Consider the following 22770-nt stretch of genomic DNA (forward strand, 5'->3'; position numbering starts at 1 on the left):
TCCGCCTCCCTCCTCAGGACGTGTTCTCGTTGTGAGAACTCTTCCTCGTGGAGAACAGATGCGTGGCACAAATCACAGGACTAAACCGTCTGTTGTAACACTTTATGCTCATTGGAGAATTTTTACTTTGAAAGAGGATTATAAACTCAGATCCACACACAAACCTGCACATAAATGTTACTGCAGCTTTGTCCCGAATTGCCAAAACTTTGAAGCAGTAAAGATACACTTCAGGAGCTGAATGGGTAAACACATTCCAATACACCCAGATAATGGAATAGTATACAGTAATGGAAAGAAATGTGCTATTAGCAAAAAAAAAAAAAAAAAGGGAGAAATCTTAAAGGCGTATTGCTAAATGACTGAGGGCAGTCGGAAAAGGCTACGTGCTGTAGGTTCCAACTGTGTGACGTTCTAGGAGGGTAAAACCATGGAGACAGTAAGACGATCAGTGGTTGCCAGGTATTTAGGGGGAGAGAGGCGTGAAGAGGTGGAGCTCCTGGTGGAAGCGGGTGTGGGCAGGTGTTACAGCAATAACACTATTCTATAGGGTACCGTAGTAATGGGCACATGTCATTCCATATTCGCCAAAACTCAGAAGTTCAACAGGAAACACGAACCCTACCCAAACTGTGGATCTGATTACATGTAGTAACAACGTACCCGTATATCTCTTCAACATCACAAACGCCCCACGCTAATAGAGGGTGTCAACAGTAGGGGGAGCTGTGTGCAAGGGAATATGTGCAAGGGGCTTTCTATACTTTCCGAACACTTTTCAGTCACCTAAAACTGCTCTAAAAGAATAAAGTCTATCCAAAAAAATTTAAAGGGATGATGATGATAAAGAAGTAGTGTTTAATATCAAGGAGTGAATATTTTAAAATGCAGTTTGAGGGCTGGGAAATAGGAGTTATTACCGTGTTACTAGCACATTCCACCGGTCCTTCTGCTTCCTGTTGACCTGCTCCAGCACCAGCCGCACTGAAGCTGCTTCCTTCTTTTTCAGTTCTGCAAGCCTGGCCAGCGACTTCAGGAAAAGAAGGAAGAGCGAGCCCGCCGTGGGGCAGCCGCGGGGCCTGGGGGATCCGAGGGCCAGCAGGACCAGCCCGGTGCGGGCAGACCTCCCGGGAGCCAGCGCCACCCTGACACAGCCTTTCATTAGCTCCTCGCCTTCCTCCCCATCCAGAGCAAAAGGTAAACAGCATAAGCAAGTTGCTAGTTTAAGTTCTAACCCCGAGTACCATGTGAGAACAGGTCCGGTGATAACTATCCGGAGATAGTTAGCATTTATATACAGTTTTGGAGCAGTAGCTTTCTTCCTACACAGAGACGAACTCAGGTTGGTCAGCCCCTGGAGTAGCAACGAGGACTCTATCATCTGTTGATGCTTTTTTTCTTCTAAGTATATCATTTGTGGCTTTGTGAGGGAACAAATGCAAAGCATCAAATAACTTATTGCCAGGCCATTAAAAGATTACACTTATAAACATTTGCATATTGTCGGATTTTTCTAATGTTATACAGCTAGCACAGTCAATCAAATTTCTAGCATAGGAATTAGAAGTAGCAACGGAGAATATTGTTGCCTAACACATAAACTGGTCTTCTTTTAATTATTTAATTCTAGAAAAAACTGTCTAACCTGCAAAGTCATTCCTTGAATCATCTGCTGTATATTTTGGTCAATAGTCACATATCCAGTAGAACATCCATGTTCTATGTGTAACATAGGGTTCAATCCATGACAGTACAGTAGTAAGAAGTTACCGGGTTTTAGCCATAATTATAAAATTTAGCCTTTTTCCTATGACCTGTCTCCCCTGGAAACTCAAAGCAAGTCGCTCCTCAAGTCTCTGACCTACTACTGAGTGTGTTAGCTGCCACCATAACAGACATGCTGCTAGATGCAGACCGAGGGCTGAACCAACATCGCTAGGCACCTGGGCCCGGACCACAAGTGAGGCTCCACGGTCTCCTCGGTCTCCTGGGGTCGAAACAGAACAGAGAGGGGTCCGAAATGGTGAAGAAAGCAAACTTTAATAGAAGTCCCCGTGACATAGCACAGATTCAGCTACATGTATCAAATGCAGGCACTAAAAGGGTCCCCACATGGCAGTTCAAGGTGAGAGGTAGCTGGTTTGTGTGCAAAAGACAGGCGGGTTCCAATGCTTAGAGTCTGGATAAGCAGAAGACACTCGCTCTCATCCACCCTGCAGGAGAGCTGTGATTACTGTTTCATGACACCTTTCCTCCAATTGAAATTACCTTTATCAGATCCTACTAATTTATGCAAATATTTATCTCTTAAGGTGACCCATGGGTGATTAAATGCCATTGATTCGTTATGTTTGGATACCACCCAAAAGTTAGAAGAATTCCGATTGATTCAGATGTCTGTTTTCATCCTAAGGGGTGTTTCATCCTCGCCTGCCTCCTTTCCCAAATACTACCTATCTTCTTATTTATGTGTTTATCTACTTTTGAAGGGTTTGGGGAGGATTATAAGGCAGGCACCATGAACGGAGATATTTTCTTCCGCTGGGTTTATTTCTAAAAAGAAAATATCCCATTACATGTGTCTGGCTCCTCCCTTGTAAGTTAACTCAGCAAAGCAGAGTATTTCCATATATATCCCAAATTGAGGCCATGTTTAGCTCTCTATTATCAACTTGCAAATGAGTTTTTCAGGACCCTCCCTGGAAAAAAGCAAAAAGCCTTTGGTGCTGATGAAAGTTTTATGTTATATTCAGTCATCCTCAGGAGAACCTGCCTAAGAAAAGGTTCTAGGTAGAGCAATTAAAGAGGTAAATTTGTCTTGTTTAAAGAAACACTAGTTATTGTTTTCTTGGGAAAATGTTACCAGCAATAGTTCACAGCATCTTGATTTTGCAATTGGGGGAAACACTTTGTCTCCTTCTATCTTGATTGGGTATCTAATACCCGTGAGAAATTAATTAATATAGTTAGGGGAGTTTTAATTAAATGGAAATTTATAAATTACGCTTTACCTCTCTCTTATATTTCAAAAGAGATTCAAATACTGACCCTATTAAGTTGCTTAAATCTATATCACTGTTGGCATTAATGTTCAACATTTTAATTACTACCAGGTCACGCTGTTAGCTTATAAGATACTATTGCATTTGGGGTGTATAATATTCACAGGAAGATGTATAAAGTATTCTGTGGAAACAGGGGTATTATCTACACCCATCACTTTTTTATACATGGTTTTTAAACTCTAATATCTGTAAAGCTGCACTCATTGAAAAGTATTAGCAGGCTTTAGAATTAGACCTTTTCCTCTCAAGTTGAAGCTTCGCACGTGCCAGTCCGTGCGTAGATTAAACCCTGCTGCCTTCTCTCTGCTTTGCTCTCTGATGCTAACTGACTGTGCTCCCCGCTTTGTGAAACTTTTAACCTCTTCACCTGTCTCTCTTCCACCACGCTGCTCTGGACGGAAAGGTGGGGAGGATGGCACAGTGTGCCCGTCCCTTTGCAGCTGCTCAGGGCTGCCCAGTAGCGCCTCGCAGGAGGCGGACGAATGTAACCCTTACCGACAGCAGCACCTGGACGTCCCGCGGGACTCGCAGCGGGCCGCCGCCTTCAAGAACGGCTGGCAGATGGCCCGGCAGAACGCGGAGGTCTGGAGCAGCACGGAGGAGACGGTCTCCCCCAAAATCAAGTCCCGCAGCTGCGACGACCTCCTCACCGACGGCTGCGACGGCTTCCCGGACCCGCAAGCCAAGTCCGAGAGCCTGGGCTCGCTGCTGTGCCAGGAGGACGCCGCGGGGAGCTGCCCGCGCCCCTGGGCCGCCCCCTACCTCCCCGAGGCCCGCGGCGGCGACGGCCGAGCCCGGCTGCGCCACCACCGCTCCGCCCACGACGCCCCGGGCTTCCTCAAAATGTACAAGAAAATGCACCGCATCAACCGGCAGGACCTGATGACCTCGGAGGTGATCTGCTCCGTCAAGTCGCGGATCCTGCAGTACGAGAACGAGCGGCCGGGCTCGGGCCTGCTGCACGCGTGGAGCCAGCCCTCGGCCGAGGAGGTGCCCCGGGACATGGTGCCCACGCGCATCTCCGAGTTCGAGAAGCTCATCCAGAAGTCCAAGTCCATGCCCAACCTGGGAGGCGACACGCTGTCTCCCGTGATCCAAGAAGTGCAGCAAAACGGCTTGTGCCCCAAGAGGCGCTTCTCCATCGAGTCCCTGCTGGAGGAGGAAAACCAGGGCCGACGCCCTTGCCAGGGGCCGCAGAGCTTCCAGCCTCGGGCCCTGGTGCCCGTCCACATCGAGGTCGTCTCCACCGACGATGACCCCCCGAGGCCGCGCGTGGAGTTCTCGGACAGCGACCAGGACGGCGCGGGGTCCGACCACAGCGACTGCGTCCTCGTCGAAGGGTCGTCCTTCTGCAGCGAGAGCGACTTCGACCACTTCTCGTTCACGTCCTCCGACAGTTTCTACGGGCCCGGCCACCACCGCCACCACCACCACCACCACCACCGGCACCTGGTCAGCTCCTGCAAAGGCCGGTGCCCCGCCTCCTACACCCGGTTCACCACCATGCGAAAGCACGAAAGGGCCAGACACGAAAATACGGAGGACCCCCGACGGCAAGAACGGGACCCCGGCCTCTCCAAACTGGCGTTTCTGGTCAGTCCCGTGCCTTTCCGGAGGAAAAAAAATTCCACTCCCAAAAAACAGGCCGAGAAGGCAAAGTGTAAAAAGTCCGTATTTGAGGCCCTGGACTCTGCCCTCAAGGACATCTGTGACCAAATTAAGGCTGAAAAGAGAAGGGGGAGCCTGCCGGACAACAGCATACTGCACCGTCTGATCAGCGAACTGATGCCAGACGTCCCCCAAAGGAACTCATCCCTCTCGGCTCTGAAAAGGAGCCCCAGGCACCAGCCTTTCCACCCCCCGCCTCCAGAGGGCGCTACCCACTGTCCGTGGTACCTAAACGATTGTGGGAGAATGCTGCACAGCGCCTCTCTCCAGGACATGGACCCCAATAACAACTACCACCTCCAAAGCCAGGACAGGGCCCTGAGTCTCCAAGGTGGATGAGCCTTTCTTTGTTTCTCCTTGTGGTGCAGACACCCACCCTCCGGCTCCTTCATTGTCCATTCCTCCATCTCCTCACTCCTGCGCTGGGCAGCCACCCAGCATCACTGTCTTGCAAACATGTCTCACTGAACAGTTCTCATCCGCCCATGTGACCTTTGGACTCCATGCCTGGCTTAAAGTGATCACCAATTCACAAAAATTTACTCACTCAAAGTCAAAAGGGAAAACGATTTTTGTAGCTTAATGTTAGGGCTGAAACATCTATCAGTCATCGTGGCACAAGAAATTAAACATTTTACCCATGTAAAAAGATTTTGGGACAGATTATAATTGAATATCAGTCCCCTTAAAAGATTACCAGCTTTGCATTAGCTGTTTTATTGTCGGAAACTGAGTCAAAAGCAATAGTTTAACAACTAGTCTTTTCCTTGATTTCGTAAAATTTTGTAGTCACTCACTCAATAATTTGCTCATATTCTATATAGAAGATACTATATCAAAACACTCAGGAAGCAAAACTGAACTATGCAATGAAGTCATCAGTGGACAGTTATATGAGACCAGGATTAATTTATCATTTTCTCTACTTAGAGCGCACAATTGGGATGAAATTTTTGTGAATGTATCTTTAAGCTGTATACACATACAAGTCTCATTTCCACCACTCATTGTCTTCATTTTCTCCCCCATCCTATCACTTAATTTATTAATTTTCTATTTCTACTCAAACAATTCTCTATCGATATTTGAATTAGACCATTTAGGTTCAAAGTGACTCTCGACTCTCTTTTCATAGATAGATTATCACTCTGAAGTGGCAGCACAGAGAAAAAAATAACTCAGGTGCAGAGAACATTTTTTGAGGTTTACAAGGTGTTTTGTAACTGAAAAGGACAAGGTGTTTTGATATCTTTACACAATTATTTTCATTAACCCTTAAGGTGTCTCTGTTTCCTGTGTAAATTTTTCAGAAGTCAGAGTAAGCATTCTGGGCTGAAGCTTGGATCCCCAATAGAGAGTATTCCATGCAGCAGACACTGAAAAATGTTTTACATTCATTATCTAATTAGTACAGGCGTAAACCCAGGTTACCGGTATTATAATGAGCACTGTTTCACAACTGAAGAAACTGAGACCCAGAGAAGACAGTAAACTTGACCAAGACCACCCAGAGAGAAGGTAGCAGTGACAGATTCAAACTGTTAATTCTGCAGAATTTGTTATATGGAACATAGTCTCCACAGGCAAAAAAGAGTCGTAATTCAAATTTCATATTAACATATATAGCTCAATTGTTATTATTGCACAATTTACTATATTAGTAGTATTGATCTTTGCTCCCTTTATACTATGCAACATGATTCAAAAATAAATTAGAATTTTAAAAATCAATTTCTACAATTTGAAATTTTCACTAAGACGTGTCAATTTAGTGTTTTAGTAAATGAGCTACCTTTTCCGAGTTTTCAAAATTACAGTTTAACCACCTCTCAATTTTACACGCACATAGAATAGATACTATTAATGAAACACAATTCGAGAGCTTTGAAATGCATTTAAAGGGCATTTCATATTTTAATAAATGTTTACTTTTCCAATGGTGTTTAGGCCAAGTGAAAGAAAAATAGTTTCTGTTCCAGGGGTTAGTAGAAGTAATTCAAAATTTACAATCACTATGAGAGCCCTATGATCATAAAAGTAGGTTAATTTACAATGAAACAATAGACTGCACATAATCCCCTAGCATTCATGAAAATAACTGGTTACGTTTACCTAAAATATTTATAGCTATGTTACCTTCCCAAGACATTTATCTTTATCGTCATGTAACTGATATCCCAGTTGCTTCGAGTACACAATCCTTCCTCGTAAAGCAGTCAAAAACTTTAAACAATTTTTTTTAATTAATCAGCATTTTTCATTCCTTCACAGATGAATTTAGCTTCTATTTAATGTTTCTTTTTATTCAACAGAACTACATTTATTAAAGGGATAAGAGAAAGAATTTATAAGTTTTGACCCTGTTAGACTAGTAAAATTTTATAACGCAGGTTACTGGCAGGCTTTCAGCCCTCAGTTACATTCCCACATGTAAACATGTGAAGTATCAGACACCATGATGAGGTCCTTGCAATAATTCTTAAATTAATTAATTATTTACACTGCTTTAAGAAGACCAAAAACAATTCAATATTTCATAAGCAATTTGGCAACCAATAGGACATTTTCTGTTTAGAGAATTTTTATCGCTTTGTTTCTTGGAATAAATATTTACTTTCTGATAGCTAGGTCAGCACAAGGAAAAACAGAGGTAAGGCCTCGTAAGCCTTAAGCCTCAAGATGACATCTCAAGACTTAATAAATATTTAATAACAGAGAGAGAGAATGGGCGTGACCACAGTTCCGTCGTCCTTTATTTTTCTCTTCCTTTTTTTTACTACATTCTTAAATTGTTGTTCCACAAAATGTTTGTTTCTATAAATTATTGCTCTTCTCCATCTTCTATAGATCTTATAATAGTAATTATGAATTGGAGGCAAAAAGAATAGAAATTTTAAAAATATTACAAAGTCTTTGAGATGAGAAATCCTTCCAACTAGGAACTTTCTGAACCAGATGCTGCTGTATGATTACACAGCAATGCAACAATACATATGATCATAATACTTCTGCAACCTCAGATTTGTTTTCCCTTTTAAAACGCTCTGTGTTTGTGTCCAGTGTCGACTCTGTGATGACCTGTGAGTTTTATACCCATGTTCTCCACTGTGGTGTCTCTCCATATTTAAGGGGGAACATAGTTGCCACCCAGGAAAATGGCTAAGCAATCAGCTTTTAAGAGGTGGATACTCACTCTGGCCCTGTCCTTTCTGATAGACCGCGAGTCCCCTAGAAGTTACTCGTCCACTTTAACCGACCTGGGGAGAAGTGCGCCAAGGGAAAGAAGAGGAACTCCAGAAAAAGAGGTAGTTAGTTCCATAGCATGTGAGTTTTGTTTTGTTTCGTTTTTCAACAAGATATTTAATAATGCACCTGCCAGGCCAAGTTACATCGAAAACCAGTAAAGAACCCAGATTAAAAACATAAAAATGACAACAGAGAAACTTCTAATGTTTTCTCTGGAGCCTGAGCAAAGGGCCAGAGTGGTTCACAGTCTGCCCCTAGCTGCCAGCTTTCCCCAGCCATGGTCCAGCCATGGAAGTGAGTCCTCTGCACCTTGACCTCACACCCAGGAAGTAACAGCTGTGGACTAAAAGAGCCCCGAGCTGGGCCACTCGTGGAGGAAGTGAGTTTCCCTTGTACAAATTTCTGGCCCCGGGATGTATGGCAGAGCACTAGGTCAACTATACTGCAGATCAGTGCAAAGTCTACATAAATCATTTGTGCCACCCTGCTTTTGTTGGGGAGGATCCCTCAAAAAACAGTGTCCCTGGGAACCACCTACCAACTGGCTCTGTGACCCATACCCTGAGCCAGGCTGCCATGAGCCTGGAAGGTCCGATGGGGTCTGGAAGCTGGTCTTGGACTGCACGCCCCTCCAGGAGTATCTCTCTAGGTGTCGGGTATAGACCTGTGCCTGGTGGTCCCCCAAAGATGTCGAGAATGGCCCAGGCTGCCTAAAGCCCACCAGACTGACAAGGAGCAACAGTGGGATGGGGGATTATTGGGACGGAGGGAACCAAGAGCTGCAGGAACTTGCTTATAGGTGCCCAGGTCAGATGTGCTGGCCCCAAGGTTTGCGGGAAGCACATGTCCTGTCATGACTAGAAGATGAGGTGCTGGTTTACGGGGTGCCAAAGAATTCTTGACCCCACAGGGAATACAAGCCTGTGCTCTTGGCCACTAACCAGCCTCCCAGTGGCAACGGGGCTAATATTTCTTTGCCACTGTGTTAATAAGTGTCTAGAAGACAGGATGCTGACTTCTTCCTCTCACCAGTCCTTTTATTGTGATTCAGAAGGAGCTGTGTCGATGCACAAGACACAGATCAACTGACCCTGTGCAATTATCCCAGGAAATGCTTTGGTTATGGCCAAAACAATACCTAGGACAGAATCCTCCACGGGCATTTCATTCCCCTATTCTGTCATTCACCTACTCTAGTTACTAAGATGAGATAAGATCTTCAATAGTTATGGGGAATAAGCATCTATTACAGTCCTGCTGTAGCTTAAATACCTATAGGAAGAACTGATTTATTCATAGCTTGCACATAGAATTTACATTATATTTTTCATCATTCCCTGAGGTTTCACTTCTGTTCAATTCACACGAAACTGCTTTCTTGTAGGAAACCCAACTTTTAAGTTAGCGCTAATCATTTGCTTTCCTTTTTAGAATCTGCCTGCAAAAGCTGTTTATGATTTTAAGGCTCAGACATCTAAGTAAGTAAGAGAAGTATTCACCATATGATTTAAGTTGGCTTTAAATATTTTAGTAATACTTTAAGGGGAAAATATTGCAGCGTGGTGTGCTACAAATAATTCAGCAATCCACTCTAATTAAATGGTTCCCTCTGAATTAATTGGGATGTGGGTAATTTTATTTTCATTTTGCGTTTAGTTGAGAATTGTCGAGATTTAAATTACACTAAACATATTACAGCACAATGAATTCCAAAGGATGGGTTAAACAAAAGAGAAATTAAGGTTCTTTGTTTCTGGAATTTTCATGTCAAGAGGAATTAAAAATAAAGAGCTGGGGAGTAATTAACACTTCCTGAGAGCATGCGACAACATTTATTTATCCAGCTACACCAAGGAGAGTTTGTGGGACTGAAAACTAGAACTGTGTGCACAGATGCCGGTGGTAAATTCTCCACATCTCAGCACTCCACGCTTAGAGATTCTGAGCACAGTTCTCTCCTGTGGTCTTTTCATGTTGGTGTTTTTATAGTCCTGTGTCGTAAGTTTTTTTTTACCTTTTTCCTTCAGGACCTTGCTCATCCGATGGGCACGTGGTTGAGGAAAGTTAGGACTAAGCCCAGGAGTGAGCGTGAATGGGAGCCGGTGTTTTCAATGGCCACGGTTCAAAATGGCAGGGGTGGGGGTAGAACTAACCGCAGTGGGACTTAGACACTCTGGCCCCGAAGTGGGGGGGCCACCACTCTGAGAACTGTTAAGTGAGACTACTGTCCTTCATCTGGGTGACTGCAAAATTTTAAATACGAGGCCTTCACTGATAGGAAAGATTTCTTTGCATAATCAGAAGAAAAGTAATCAGTTGTCTCTAACTTCCAAGTTTGTTTTCTTTTTAAAAGCCAAGCCTCCTGCCCTCGCTCGAAGAAACGGCACATGCCTGGCACAAAGAAAACCACTGGACTGTAAACGTGAAATGTTCTGTTCGGTTTTGTGTTTTCTACATCAGGCACACACATGAGAAAGGGAGGTGGAGTGTGAGGATGTGAGGGTCTGTGAATCTCTCTGTCTACAGGGTTACCGAAAATTTAACACCCTTTCAACCTGAAGACTCTAGCACTTCCAAATGTGTAATAATTCTTTTAATATGCAATGGTTATTTCAACTAAATCTTATTTTAAAGCTCTCGTTTATTTATTTTTAGACAGAGGGTAAGGGAGCAAGAAAGACAGGGAGAGAAACATCCATGGGTGGTTGCCTCTTGTGTGCCCTGCACTGGGGAACCTGGCCCACAACCCAGGCATGTGCCCTGACTGGGAATCGAACCGCCAACCTTTGGTTCGTAGGCCAGCACTCAATCCACTGAGCCACACCAGCCAGGGCTCAACTAAATTTTTTAATCAATAAGAAATATTTCACATGTGATATATACCTCTCTCCATTAAATATTTCACACACAAAAATGATCCAGCTCAAGACTCTGAACTAAACAAAGCAGAGGATTTGGACTGGGAAGGCAGACATGTAGGGAAGTGGGGATCTTAGGAAAATTCGTAAAACAAGGGACCCAACACAACTGTGGAGTCAAGATACACAACCATGGAGGCAAAATACCACACAGACGCCATCACCCGCATGATGAAGCCGCAAAGAACCGATCAGGGGATTTAGTCGGGGGCTGCTTGAAATGAGTAACGTCTTCATAACTTGAAACTAAATACCCAACATACCTAATGTCTTCTCAGAAAGAACCCAGATGGAAGAGCATAGTGTCTTGAAAATATTTTTATTCTTTAAAAATAAGTTAGGAAGGCATCAAGCAATCGGTGCATGTCTTTGTGCTTAAAGTTTATCTTTGTGCCCCATTGAAAAATAAGAGTACAAGACCTTTTCTGTTTCACAAAATAAATTCCTCATCAAGGTAGCCTACTTACATGCCTGCCAATCCACTTTAAAAATCCAGGAATAAAATTTCTTCTGGTGTTGGTATTTCTGTGCTAAGGTAAAAGATATTTATTTTTTTATTATAAGCTTTAGTGTGTGAAAAGGAAGACAGAGAGAGAGAAGCAACTAGCTAGCTCACAAGCGCAGTAGCTTCAGGAGAAAAAACATCAATGCAAAATGAATCCATTCTTATGCCAAGCTTTACAGCTTCTTAGCTATAAACTAATGACTAGATAACAACAGCGTGTCTCCACCTTTAAACTTTGTATTGATCTTCCTGTGATTTCTAGCAGACACGATGCTTATCCCTGTTCTTTCTGAAATCATTTCTACAGTTTTAATGCTGTAAGTGAATTTGAAATATTTGTAAGGAAAATCCTTCTCCGACTGGGCTCGACAGATTTCTTTTTTAACATAGGAAGGGTATATCTCTCAGCCAAATGCAGGTCTAGTGATCGTAAGAACAGTTGGTCTACGTCAAGCAAAACCCATCTGCCCACGTGTCTTCCAGGGAGCTGTCATTTAAGAAGGGAGATACTGTCTACATCCTCAGGAAGATTGATCAGAATTGGTATGAGGGGGAGCACCACGGGAGAGTGGGCATTTTCCCAATCTCATACGTAGAGGTGAGTCTTTCCCCTTCCTGTCCCTGTGCTTGCTAGTCCCGAAGCCCCGCCGGGTCGGGAATAAAGAACTCTCTTCCTCCTAGAAACTCACACCTCCTGAGAAAGCCCAGCCCGCGAGACCGCCTCCCCCAGCCCAGCCTGGAGAAATCGGAGAGGCTATCGCCAAATATAATTTCAACGCCGACACGAATGTGGAGCTCTCGCTGCGAAAGGTAACCTGGCTGCTTTCCTTGTGGGGGTATCGAAAGGAAGGTGGTGTGTTTTGCAAAACTACATTGTCACCTTTTGCGTGTTTTCCCCTAAACAAAGGACGAAGGCCTCCCTGAGTCTCTCTCCCTTCATCCAAATCAGTTCCCTGTGGGACTTAAAGCTTCTCCGAGAAACTGTCCCTCCTGGTGCAGCCCGGAGACCCCCAGGCCTCTCCAAGGGGGACCTCGGCCTGAATATCAGGGAGTTACACTTGTGGCGGAAAGGAAACGCACTTCAGTATACTTCAAAATATTGCTGTTCTACTGCCTTCTTATTCGATTTTTAAATTTTTTTAAATTAATAATACTTTTATGTTGGAATCAAGGAAAGTTCTAAAGTCATGAAGATACTTCCTCCTGGAGGCCTCATGACCGACCCCGATTTCACTAGCGACCCATCCGGTTCTAACCCTGTTCTGGCTCCTCTTGTTCACAATGAGGAGAGGAGCTCTGGGTCACTTGCCACTCCACGCAGATGGGAATGACCCCACGGACCACTCCCATTGTCTGCTAAGCGGTCACACGCGTGACTGCGCGTGTGCCTGACCCAGACTAGACAGCAATAAACGGGCAGGGAGGCCCCAGAACCCCTCCCACCCGCCGGGGAATGCTTGGCCAGGAGCAGTGAAGGGACCCAGCGCATTCTTGTCCTGGCTCTAGACCCTCCCCCCCAGGGGTCCTGGTTGGACATCATCAGCTGACTTGCTTCCACCTTCCACCCCGCAGCACAGCAGTCCGTGAACTGCATCGGCTTATGTTTCACACTCGAAAGAGAGGCCTCTGCCAGAGCAATGTGTAGCTCAACAAAAGCCTAGCAACAGCCTCGTCTTGGTATTACAGAGAAACTCGGTGGCATTTTAAGATACAGGGAGATTCACTTTGCTATGGTACATTCTGCTCAGTGGTGGTGGTACCATCTGTATAAGCCATCCAGCATTTTGCCAAAAGGGAATTTTCAACTTGAGCACCACCTGACAAAGGCCTCCCCGCTCTGCTGAAGTGCTGACCTTCTGTCACCTGTATCGTCCCATCAGGCGCAGCTGCCCCAACATCTGCATTATCTGCTGGACGCGGCAGCGGAGTTTTACTGTCTATTTCTGGGCCACACGTGGTTTCGAGTTAAAATGTAGACTGTGCTCCGTGGCTTGGCGTGATCCCTGCAGGCAGGGAGAACAGTGACTGTGGAGAAGTCTAGCATCCCACACGCCAGGAAGTCTACAAACATGGTCAATGGCCACCGTGGCACCACCACCTAACACTCGGAATGGATGCTGGTGTCCCGCTGTCCTGACGCAGAGCGGGCAGGTGTCAGCGCTGGCCTCGGTCAGAGCACCTCGAGTCCACCGCTGCCCCAGTCCACTAGCTTCACTCTTTGCTACCAGTTAGCACGTCCAGGTTAAGTAAGAAAAACAGTGCACCATTCAACAACTTCGCCCCTCCTGGAGGTGGGCTTTTGCAACCCAGTCCAGACACAACACCACAGAGAGCTGAGTCACTCTTTTCTGAGGCCCTCCCGACGGAGGGTCACTCTCTGGAACCGTCAGGGATAGGATGGTGCTAGTGTCTCCGACACATTCTATGAAACCCTTCTCCTTTGCAACGTAACTCACACAGTCGTTTCACGAGGGCCCAGCACACACAAGCACAAGCGCATTTGCACCCTCCAGGCAGCCTTAGGGAAGGACGTGGTGAGTGGATGACTAAGCTGATAAGCTGAGATGTGGGAAGGGACTCTGAGACTTTGGTTGTGTTCTTCTGACTAAATAAAACTGGAGGTGTAAGCTTTCCCCAACGGAAAACTATAGTTTGTTAGAAAACATTGACAATTGTATTTTTCATGTTATCACACCTCTATTTATAATGTCTTTTCCTAATATTCATTCCAGGGAGATAGAGTTATTCTTCTCAAAAGAGTTGATCAAAACTGGTATGAAGGTAAAATTCCAGGAACCAACAGACAAGGCATCTTCCCTGTTTCCTATGTAGAAGTCGTCAAGAGGAACACCGGCAAAGGTGCCGAGGATTACCCCGACCCTCCCATCCCCCACAGCTACTCCAGCGATAGAATCCACAGCCTGAGTTCAAACAAGGTAAGAAGACATTTAGCACAAGAGTGTAATGTTTGAGAGCTTGGAGTAAGACATTCAACAGGGGATTTGAAGGCATTAGCTTACCACACCGTCTTTATTGCAAAGCAAAAGATTTACCTGTTATGCTTCTAAGTGTGACTGACAGATCAAGACAATGTAATTTAATTTTTTTTATGGGTGCTGGCGTAAAGGTTTAATGCTTAATTTTGAGGATTTCATTTTCGAGCTAAAATACTGAAAGAAAAAAACATTAGTATTGTAAGACCCTATATGATATACACGTTGAATGAATATATATACTTTCTGAAAACTCCACTTTTTTAACTTGATTATTTCTAAAGCCTAATTTTAATTTACATATGCAATCTTATATAGATTATATATGTGTGTCTGTATATATACATATGCATCAATAGATGAATCAAAAGATCCCAAAATGGTTTATTTCAACAATACATGGAATTAGGTTGAAAAAAATTATATAAAAGTCTTAGGGTTTTTTAATAAAGAAAGAGAAATAAAGTTTAAAATTAAGATTTGTAAGTCAATTCATTTATGAGTTTTAGCAGAAATGGCATTGGTCATTAGAAGAGCTGGTGTGTATTATATTAGCTTTAATCTCGTGCCAGTTGTACTATCTAGGGGCTAAAGGCAATTCTCTATCTTGATAGCTAGTCTAAAAAAGGAACTGGTTAATTAGAAAAGGGTAGTCTGTTCTTTCTTTATTGATAATGTGAACTTTTTTCTTAATTTTCTGTTAAGTTATAATATAGCATATTCTTCTTATGGATGGTACTCAGGGACTCTCTCCCCTTGTCATTAATCTCCGAGTATAAAACTCTAAGTTAGCAAAGGACTTAGTTCCAAAATATTATAAGTATTTTCCAACAGGTTTAAAAAATGTATGAAGTGGCATATTTATTATTTTAATAAGTAATTATGATCAAGGCTAGGACATGAGAAAATAAACCATCTAGAGTGAGCAAAATAATATCAACATTCAGATGTCATTGAAGTGCACCATCATTTCATGTTCCGATACAAGGTTGTTTCAAGGTGGCATCCGCAGCAACCTACGCTGCTCCTTGAAAATGAGTCTTTGAAGGATCTTACAAAAGTAAAGGATCGAAGAATCTCCTATTTTAAGAGGAGAATTTTTTTTAAAGGACTGAGGCTCGGCGTTCTATTTATTCTGCTTGTCTTTGAAGACTGGGTTTCAGCTGCAGGGAGATCACTCTCACTCCATTATCACTGGGTGATGGGACCACCACGATCCAGTTTTGTTTGATTGGTTATAAGGTTTTCCAGAACCTTCTTGAGTATATTTACTTCACTACTGGAGCTTAGCATTTCAAGATCAACATTCTTCATTTAGTGGTTCCAACTGATAAATGAAAAGATAAGAAACTTTATCTCTATTTTTGGCTTATCCACTACTTAGTCATCTTAAATGAACTACCAGACAAATTTCAAAGCAACCGCACCTTCAAATCAAATTTTATAAGAAAGAATAAGCATGTGTCTACAAAGGCTTCTTTTAACATTTAAGAAATTCACCCATAATGTCCTAATTAATATTGGAAATGCAATATTTTACATCACAATGTTTTCATCTTTGTTGTGAATATCACCACATAATCTTTCGTGATGATTATCACCACATAATTTCATTGGATTTTCAGTTTTCTAAGTTTTTCTTCTTAGCATGCCAGATTTTATATTTTGTAAATAGAGAAATGCACAAATTTCACTCATAACTAATTAGTGTTTTATTCTCACTGCTGGGGGAAAATATGTCAAAAAGCTTACACCTATAATTTGAAAAAATACTTCATGGCCTTATTCCACCTAAATCTATGCTGTGACGTGACCAGCCCCATGGAGGAAACTTCTCAGTGATGCTCAGTGCCTCGTTTTCAGAAAAAGAATGATAGATAAAGTGCTTTTAAATACGACATCCAAAACACATTACACATCCTGTTTTCTAACTGACATTTGCAAGTAAGGGAAGGAATGTAGTGGGTGATTTCAGAATCACTCTCTGACACACTCGAATCACACTTCATGGCATCTCGTATTGTACGGGCGGCTCAAATGCAAGTTGATACTGTTTCTGATAGTCCCACTTTAGAATCCAATTCTAATGTTTCTGGAAGATAATCATATGGTTCTTGTATCGTAGGTGTATTTTCGTGACATGGATAACCCAGGGCCCTTCATTTGACTTCCAGTAGAGACAAGCCTATCACGTAAAGCTAAGCGCTTTGAACCTGTTAACACACAGGGTCCGGCACAAACAACACCCCTAGTTTATTACATAAAACTCTTTTATTATAAAATCATAAGCATGTAATTCTGTAACATAACAGTATCACACTCAAGCACATCATATGACATTTTAGGTGAAATGTTGAAATTGCTGTCCGTCTCGTGAGAGACATTCACACACCCTACCAACCACACTCAGCAGCATCACTTCTGCCGGGCCCTGTATGTTAGTGACCATGGTGGTGACGACGCCGGGGTAGTAATAGTGGCAGGGGGAGTAATGATGACAATGGACTTGAAAGATCATTCCTTCTCATCGACATGATATCCCTGCCCGTGAGAAACGTGAACATGAAAAGTGACAGTCTTGAATCATTATACATCTCACAGGCTTTCAGAATCTATTGTCGTGCTCATAGTATAGAACATAAAACAGGGCTCTGGCCAATAAGAGAACTTACTAGACTACCAAGACTTCGGCCATTTGTACCTCATTAAAAATGAAATATACACAGGACTTGCTGGGGGTGTCCCCCGTCCAGTAATAGACCACATGCGCAGTATCGCTTTATTTCCGGGGCCGAGCAGACGTGCGTCCTGAGTCTCCTGTAAGATGCTCACATGGGCCTTGGGACACTTTGCCTTATTCATCCCCCCACGTGGTGGCGTGACACCTTCCCTTGCTGAAGGACACATTCCCATGACAGGACACAGACGTCCAAGGTTAAGGGGCGGGAGCCACTGCAGGCTGACCTGTGCTAAGGCCCCGGAACACTGAGTGCGTGCGTGAGGCCTCCTCCCGGACTCCCAGCTAAAAAGTGTCTCCAAAACCTCTCCTGAAAATTTGTTCTTTCCAAACCCAAATCATCCTCCTGGAAAGAACTAAAGTAAAATGTCCCCCACCAGGCTCTCTCTCGGCCTCCGTGTGTATGGCATGTACCATTCATTCCAGTCCAGAAACAATACATGCAGAACTTCGAATGAATTTACATGACAGTTCTGTTTTGTTCAGCATACCCAGAATAGAGCCATAATATTAAGATCCACGGAAGAGTATTTTCACTTCAGAAGAGGAGGCTTCATAAACTGGGCCTCCCCAGGTTCATGGGAAACGTTGAGCTCTTAGCGCTGCTGCAAGAAGCAAGAATGCTAAACATACTCAGGGACTGAAAAGAGGCTTCACGATCGGTTTTCATTCCACATTAATATTATTTTCAAGTCCTTCTGCTGCTGAGTCGATGTCTGGGAACCCAGTTTAAAAGAGGTGGTCCGTTACATTAAATCTTAAGGTTTCGCCTTCCGTCCCTGTAACCTCCATAACAGCGTCATTCTGTCCTTTGACCCCTTCCAAACACAGGAGCATTTCATTCTCCAGATAACTTTCTAATTGACATGCTAATGATCTTATGTATTTAAGTTCAGAAAAATTCCTTCAAACCGACTCCATCGCCTAAAATAATTTTTGTATTCACTACCATCCCTTTCCTGCATTTCTCTGTCTGTGTTTTGATGCATTATGATTATTTTCTTGGCTTATTTCTTTTTATTTCTTCATAATCTCTGCTTTTCTAAGTCGGCTTCCGGTGAACCAGGCCCTCCTCTCACGCCCAGAGCTCTGCCCGGCCCGGAGGACGGAGCTCTCCGGGGCGTGGCCCAGGGGTGGCCGTCCCTGACAGCCACCAGTCCACCAGCACGCCCTCTGACCCCGTCACCGCCTCCTTTTCTGGACGACTTCTTGGAGGAATTAGAGAAGCTTGGTGCTTTAACCTTAGCAGCTGACCAAGCCAAACCAAGTATCCTAGAGGAGACCCTCCTTGAAATCAGAGAGGAACCCTCAGCTCCCCTGCCACCGCCTCCGGCATCTGCCCCTGCCAGCCCACCCTCCTCTCGGCCACCTTTTCCTGGCTCAGGTGTGACCTCAACGACAGCACAACCCTATGAGGCAACGCCACTCCAAGGCCCCAGGAAGACGACTCAGAACAAGTGTGCGGAGTTGGCAAAAATGAGAAAAGGCTTTGCAGGCCCTGAAAAGGCGCCTGAAGCCCCAGGTGAGAAGTGTGTGGCCTCCACCCACACTGACGTGGGTCCCTTGCTCCAAACCCTCCCTGTCATTGGAGAGGAAGACGAGGAAAGCTGTGAGGGGCTTATGTCAGGCACCCGAAGAGGGCCAGAATCTCAAGAACCAGATGCCTTGTGGTGGGGCCTCGGTGACCTAGAGGTGACACCAAGCCTGCACATTGAAGAGGAGGAAGAGGAAAGGAAGCGTGACGGCCTGCAGTGTGTGGCAGCCTCCCTCCCGGGCCCCAGAGCCCCCAAGGAAGACAGCAGAGCTGCCGCTCAAACCAGTCACGAGGTATTTCAATGTTGCCCGATCCCTGAAGAGCGGACCAGTCTCATGAGCACTAGCCAGTCCCGTTAATCATATTAGTCGACACTGCTTTGCAAGTTTTCTGCATAAGAAGCACCACAGAGTCGGGGGCAGAGGGTGCATGGAAACACGCCACGTTTTGATAGGATGACGTAAATGTGTGATGTAACTCCATTACTTATTTACAACTACAAATTCATACTTAAAGTTTCTGTAATTTGTCTATTTTTTCAAAATTGGTAATGATAGCTAATAGGTGAGCTCCTCCTGAGTGCTAGACACTATTCTAAGAGCTCCACATCCTTACTTTTCAAATGGTGGGTTGCAGGATTGTCTCCACTTTAGAGAAGAGGGTATTGACACCAAATAGATTAGTCCAATTGCAGGTGATAAAACTATATACCATAGCTTGGCTATAATGGTAGAGAGACACAGACAGAGAGAAGGGAGGGAGGGAGGGAGGAAGGAAGGAAAGAATGAAGTGTGAATTTTGGTTCCCTATCAACTCTTTCCAAAGAGGTAATTTTCTTCAAATTGGTGACTACTTAAGAATTAGGTTCTGCATTTTCATTAAAAAAAAAAACTTGGGCAATAATTTTAATCAATAAAGAGGGATAATACCCTGACTCTTTAGTCTGTAAAGCTCTCTCTTAAAAAAACAAAAACTTGATATCTAAAATATGTAACCTCTAAATTAAATAGAAAATACGGTTACTGGCAGATACTGAAATTATAAAACAAAAAGAATGAATGATTCATATTATGTCACTAAGCGAGGCACTTCCCCCCATGGGTCCTCTATTAAAAATTTTCTGAAAATGAAAATCATTTTTAAACCCAATAGTTTGCTCTTAAGATCTTACCAGTAACAGATGTGGAGGCACTTGGCCAACACAAGGTCTTTCTGGGTTTAAATAGTGGTCAGGGCCCAGGAGGCCTCTGGACAGTCACAAATCCCGAGACTTGGCGGTTCCCCAACCAGGAGAGAAAGTGTCACCTGAACAAAGAACCCAGCCACACCAGCCTGTGTATAAACTAAACACGCCACTTCATAAGAGAGACCGTGCACTGCACGGTCAAGCATGGTGCTGAGTTGATTGCTTACATAACAAATTTTCTCCCCAGTTTAGTGCTAAGACGTGACCCAATATGGGGCTGGGTTCCCAGGAATGTCCTCCTGTCTGCAGACCAGTGAGTTCTTATCTCCCACATCTGAAAGAGCACACTCACCACAGCAACTAGAAACCTTAAATGAGATTCAGAAGGAAAAGTCAGCACTTTTAAAGCAAGAAGTTGTCATACATGTCACTTTCCAGGATAGTCATTAACTTCAAAATTATTCAGATACGGGGGATATTATCTCAAGACCAGGTAACCTCGTTCCGGACACAGGCATAATCTCCTCTTGTCTTTCCTCAATATTTAAGCCACCTTCACTTTCTCCGGGGGACGGACCGTCTGCACCTTGGCCCAGCTGCCTGCTGTCCTCCCCTCCCTTCCACTCCCCCCTGGCCTCTGTCCCTGCACCGGTCTCCACACTTTCCCAGCCTGCCCAGTCCTCCTCACCTCCTCTCCTCCCCAAACACTCTTATCGGCAGGAAGTAAATTCACCCAGATTAAAGGTAACTGCATCTTGCGTGTGATGTCTTGCATGTCTTGAAATGGACTTCATTAATCAGATGCACGTTTTTAGGTTTGTGCCATCTTACGAGAGCTACAAAGTCATGTCCAGACTGATCACTAACTTTTAACACCATCAGCATGGCCTCTATCCAGAAAGTTGAAAGCTGTATTTGCCTAGCAGTTATACCCATATCAAGGAGAAAAAAAACCCTAAAATTCATGTAAGAATAAAAAGTAATCATTAGATTTTTTTTAATTGAGGGTCAGCAAGAGAACCGTCCCAGTCAAGGGCACCAGCTTTGAGCCTGTCATTCTCTGCCACTTCTTAGTGGGTTCATCACCTCCAACGCTTCCCAGCCAACGGCAGGGCCCGCTGGGCCTGAGGTGGGCTGCACCGTGGCAGTGAAGGTCCCGAGGCTTGTTCTCCCACTGAACTGAAGGGAATTTGCAGGGATGCAGGAGCAAAGCTGCTTTTGTAGAAGTGCACAAAGCATCCACCTCCGAGCCTGGCAGGCTGACTGCCCTGCTGGTATCGAACTCCCCCCGAGGAGGTTGTTATGTTTGAAACAGAAAGACTGGCCTTGGAAAGAGCCTGAACGACAACCAGAGAATGAAATCGTTCCATCGTGGAAAAGGTTGGCTCCTATGATCAGAATGACCCAACATTTTTCCCTTTAGACGAAAGGTGATGGACTTCGAAGAATAAGTGACCTTCCTATTCAGCCTTCAGGACTTGAAAGGGCCACCCTGGCAGAGAGGCGGTGCAGCACAGGCCCGGGGAGAGCCGGGTGTCTGTTCTGGGGGGAACCAAGAGGGGAGGGGAGCCAGTCAGGCGGTCTTCCAAACGCCGGTCACCCATTCTGTCTGCAGGGGTCCCTCTCACCCGGGAAAGGAAAAATGTCTGAAAAAAACACAAGACTTTTAGACTGATTGCTCTTTGCCCTTTGAGGTTTTATCTTAGCTGGCAGGAAACAATTAGGAAATTTTTAAGATAGTAATAATACTTCAGATAATGTCAAAGACTAAGAATTTTCCTTTGTCCTCCTCCTCTTTCTGTGGTTTTCTTTTTAAAGCCAAAGTATGTAATCCCTTGTCTTTCTCCATGTGTTCTCCAGCCTCTCGGCTTGGTCCGTAAAGGGGAAAGGAACTTTAGAATTGGTTTTCTGCCACTGAGAGAAACAGGGGACTCCACACTGCAAGATGAAGAAGAAAACCAGGGTTTCAGCAGGCTGGTTGTCCTGCAAGAAGCAAGTTCATCTCTTACATACTTTAGGTTCCAGCTGCTGGCAGAATGTTTGGAGAGAAGGAGGTATTCACGATAAAGAGGTTTTAAAAGAATACCTTAATAGCTACATCGAATAACCACCTCCAGGAAGATGAGGATTTTTTTCCCCTCTATTTTATCTTACATTTGAGAGCAAGTGTTAATTTTTAATTCCCCACTGAGTGTTTTGAAACTTTATAAATGACTTTTCTTTTCACAAAGAGAATATAAGTTGACTGAAGTTTTTGTGTATGTAAATATAAATACAAACTGAATTAACTACAAATTTTAAACCATTATTATACTTTAACCCCACATCCAACACTGTAACAAACTGTGCTGACTTGAGTCCTTTAAGAAGGCATTCTAGTGCTTCCATTTCAAGGAAAGGAACCTAGTACTCCACTTTTAATAATGTGTTAATAGGCATACTATAATATGCATGAAATCATTACAACAATCTTATCAACCCCTACCGACCATTTTTTGACTTACCCATCGTAATTTAATGTAATTTTATTCTTTTAAAGTACTTTCTGACACAGTGTAAGTCACATGTGACCTAAAATTTGCCATAAAGTAAAATTTACCACCACTTTATAAGTGACAGAAGACTGAAGCATACATATAAATAATGAACTCTATATGTAAATCAGAATCCAGTATTTTCTCTAGCTTTTGAAGCACCTTTTATTTAAATAATGGTATTTTTAAAAGATTTTATTTATTTCTAGAGAGAGAGGGAGAAAGAGAGGAGAGAAACATCTATGTGTGGTGGCCTCTCATGCACCCTCTACAGGGGACCTGGGCCTCAACCCACATGTGCCCTGACTGAGAATCAAACCTGTAACCCTTTGGTTCGCAGGCTGGCACTCAATAAACACTGGTTTTTCATAATAAAAAATATTA

General features: G+C 43.9%; 1 protein-coding gene across 23 annotated transcripts in view; it reads left to right on the forward strand.

The window, feature by feature from the left end:
- SORBS2 (sorbin and SH3 domain containing 2) overlaps window positions 1-22770 on the forward strand; it is a 224829-nt gene that overhangs the window by 187121 nt on the left and 14938 nt on the right. For 16 of the 23 annotated variants that reach the window (XM_053659830.1, XM_053659834.1, XM_053659844.1 and 13 more), the window contains 8 exons: window positions 1010-1197; window positions 7950-8038; window positions 9411-9457; window positions 11886-12000; window positions 12084-12212; window positions 14135-14338; window positions 18180-18959; window positions 20402-20596. In XM_053659830.1, the coding sequence (XP_053515805.1) occupies window positions 1010-1197; window positions 7950-8038; window positions 9411-9457; window positions 11886-12000; window positions 12084-12212; window positions 14135-14338; window positions 18180-18959; window positions 20402-20596 (1747 nt within the window). Of the gene's footprint in view, window positions 1-1009; window positions 1198-3468; window positions 5065-7949; window positions 8039-9410; window positions 9458-11885; window positions 12001-12083; window positions 12213-14134; window positions 14339-18179; window positions 18960-20401; window positions 20597-22770 lie in introns of all 23 variants that reach the window. The other 7 variants (XM_037128909.2, XM_053659846.1, XM_053659848.1 and 4 more) reach the window with 3 other exon arrangements.

Source organism: Artibeus jamaicensis, unplaced genomic scaffold, assembly GCF_021234435.1.
Source record: "Artibeus jamaicensis isolate MK-2021 breed Jamaican fruit bat unplaced genomic scaffold, CSHL_Jam_final scaffold_833, whole genome shotgun sequence".
Classification (NCBI taxonomy): domain Eukaryota; kingdom Metazoa; phylum Chordata; class Mammalia; order Chiroptera; family Phyllostomidae; genus Artibeus; species Artibeus jamaicensis.